The 3197-nt window shown below is 41.3% G+C and overlaps 1 protein-coding gene across 1 annotated transcript in view; it reads left to right on the forward strand.

Moving 5' to 3' along the window:
- Window positions 1–2595, forward strand: part of LOC104966454 (PHD finger protein 20-like) — a 15763-nt gene extending 13168 nt beyond the window's left edge. The window contains exons 13-14 of the mRNA XM_010795640.1: window positions 120–335; window positions 1289–2595. Of these exons, the coding sequence (XP_010793942.1) occupies window positions 120–335; window positions 1289–1431 (359 nt within the window). The 3' untranslated portion in view covers window positions 1432–2595. The remainder of the gene's footprint in view (window positions 1–119; window positions 336–1288) is intronic.
- Window positions 2596–3197: the final 602 nt, after the last annotated feature.

The following is a 3197-nucleotide window of genomic DNA, read 5'->3' on the forward strand; positions in this document are numbered from 1 at the left end:
ATGAAAATAAAATAAATGAAATAAAGTCTCTTTTATATGAACATGAGAAATTGAAAGTAAAACCTCCAATAAAATAACATTTAAGAACTTCAAAGAGTGAATTGAACTGGCAGCTTGAGTGTCTTGCCTGATGATTTCTCCCGATCGTCTCCAGGCTGCTCTGGGGGGCTCGTGGTCCCAGGCAGAGACGAGGGAGGAGGCGGGCAGAGACCCCGGCGAGGCTGCAGATAACAGCAGGCAGCACCAGCAGAGGCAAATCAACCTGCTGGACCACATCGACGCAGTGCAGGACGAGGTCTCACACAGGATGGACTTCATCGAGAGGGAGCTGGACGGTAAGACCTGCGCTGGCCTGCTTAGTAACGCTGTGTCTTTACAAGGGAAGAAATCATTTAGCAATTGTGCTTATATCAGCGATCCACCAGTCTGTTAGATTAGCAGCCAACTCTTTGTTGTAGGTTACACAACGTTTCTTTCCAACCATGTCAGTTTCTAAAGAGTCCCTATGATGCTTTTTGGGGCTTGCCTCCAGAGGTAGTTTCTCTCCCACACTCTCTCACAGAGCTGGCCAGCTAACCAATCAGAGCAGACTGGGCTCTGGTTTCAGACAGAGGGTGAAAAGAGGTGCAGAAAAATAAAGACCTTTTTGAACATTAAAGCATGTCACAGTTGAGGCACAAAATACAAATATTAATCTGAATATAAGCACAATAGGTCTGCTTTTAATTTAAATGTTTATAAGCAAGCCATCATTCTTTGCCAAGTCTTACTTTGATGCATTCCCTACCTCAGCTAATGGCAGTAGAACCTGGCTGCCAAGTGAAAAGTTATTATTCCTACATTAGACCTTTGAACTTAAAAATCCATGATTTAAAAAGGTTTCTGATTTAAAATGCAAACTGGGAACTGGGTCAAGGACAGTGCCTCCATGAAGAATTTAAGTGCTACTCAGTATTGAGCACTTAATGTAAACACATTTGCATTTGATGGTGCATAGAATTATGCAAATCAGCCCAGAGATTGTCACGCACAAATGGTTATAAGGATGGTATCACACCTGGGTTGGCCTGTGTGTTCTGTGCTGGTAGGGGTTCTATTTACTTGAACCACAATGAAATAGTTCATGTTGAGTTCGTCTTTGACTAAGATAAGACTTGAATGCTTTGACTTGAAGAAAAATAAATAAAAAAACAGCTACTTAATTCAACAAGCAGGGACATTAGACAAAGGACTAAGACTAAAAGAACTCTCAACCCCATGATGTGTAACCGTGTTTTCTCCTCCTCAGTGCTGGAGAGCTGGCTGGACTACACCGGGGAGCTGGAGCCCCCTGAGCCTCTGGCCCGCCTGCCTCAGCTGAAGCACCGCATGAAGCGTCTGCTCACTCAGCTGGGCAAGGTGCAGCAGATCGCCCTGTACAGCTCCACATGAGGGCGCCAGAGAACAGCCGTCCCGTACACGACCCGCCGCAGCAGGTGCAGCCGAGGAAGCTCACCAGTCGCAAAGACTTTGATATTAATGCAAGTGCAAGACCTGACTCCTGCTGCCGTTTCTCCTTCTTAAAAGGTATCTGTGTGGTGGAATCTGATGCTGCAGCCACTCAGTGTCATATATGAATATGTATATGAACATACGTGGATTGTCAGCAACATAAATCAGGATTAAACACAAAAGTAACCTCGTAAATGCAGGAGAAAAACCCTTAGGACCAGATTACTCTTCTATGGTTCCCATGCAGCTCTAAACCTTATGAATGCCTTTTGTCCGAGCTACAGCTGAAGGTTGCCCTGTCTCTTAGTACACAGCGCTTTACATGCAGAAGATTTATTTTGAAAAGTGCAACCGAGTTCCTGAACCAACTCGGCCTCTTTGCAATAGTTTTTTGAACACGTTTTCAGATATTATTTTTCTTGCATCAAAAAGGTCCCAAAGCTCCGCTCCGGTCACCTGGCATTCAAAGTATTTTGCTTTAAAGGTGGACAGTAACTTGAAGACATCCAGTGTGTAAGGACACTGTACAAGAAGCCTCTACAAATATTCTGTTTCAAGGGTTTGATTTATATCTACACTGTGAAGTTATGTTTGTCTGGAATCAAAGGCATCTTATTTTCTGTTTTTAGAGACGTATAACAAGTGTGGTTTCTGTTCTGTCTTAATCTGTAATGGTTTTTTTCTAACAGTTCTCTCATCATTGTGCCCGGTTTATCAGTTATAATCTTTATATGTTTGTCATTATCCTTTACTCCAATTTGCTATTTGCATTGTGTTTGCTGTAACACCTTGATTCACTGAAAACTGTAATGTGGATTTGTCTTTTCTTAACTTAGCATCTTGTGCTTTTTTTTCAGTGGCAAATAATATTTGGAAGACCTGTACATGTATCTTTCTTTTTTTTTCATCTGTTTTATTTACAGTGTTTGGCTTGTTTGTAAATATGTTATTCAAATATGTGCTCTTCTTTATTGAAAACATTCTCCGGAATTCATATATTGTATGCTACTGTACTGTGCGTGTCTGGCTTAGACGCCGGGACATGTCAGAAACGATGCAAACCAATTTGCTGGTACATAAATAAAGTATTGTTATTAATCACTATGGGATTATTCTTGGCTATTTTTCTCATTGTTTCTCTGGCTAAAGAGGAGTGTTCCTTTTCCATCTTATTATAACCACCAGTGTCAAAAGTTGCGTCATTCAGTTTGACGCAACATGTTTTCTTCGTAGCTGATTTGTGCTCTTACACAATCAGATTGAAATTGAGGGCAGCATTACTTTGAAGGCCTCTGCTTGAGGTGTTTCAGAACTAGAGGAAACCCTGCTGAGCAAGGCATTCGATTTGACCATTGCAACAGAGCTGCTTTTAACCCGAAAACAGCTCTGTGAAGCTGCAGTTTGGAGAAGTGTATCAACAGGGTTTTCTGGGGTGGAAAAACCTAACATTAAAATGTTATGCTTCCTTTGATGAAATGTGTTTTTATTACATAGCCGATTTGTGCAGTTACCTAATCAGATTGAAAATAGAAACTTGATGGGAATTGTAAGCACTTAATCTCCAAAATGTAAACCCACATCATGTGGTGATGGATGGGTCAGGGAAAATAGCTTGCGATTAACTTGTACAGTGCGAAGTCAACATGTTGTTGTGATTTTGAGGGTGTGGGATTTATACCAAAACCCCTTGATATCAAAATTAATTT

The sequence above is a fragment of the Notothenia coriiceps genome, unplaced genomic scaffold (genome assembly GCF_000735185.1).
Source record: "Notothenia coriiceps isolate Sejong01 unplaced genomic scaffold, NC01 NC01_scaffold00037246, whole genome shotgun sequence".
NCBI classification, from domain to species: Eukaryota; Metazoa; Chordata; class Actinopteri; order Perciformes; family Nototheniidae; genus Notothenia; species Notothenia coriiceps.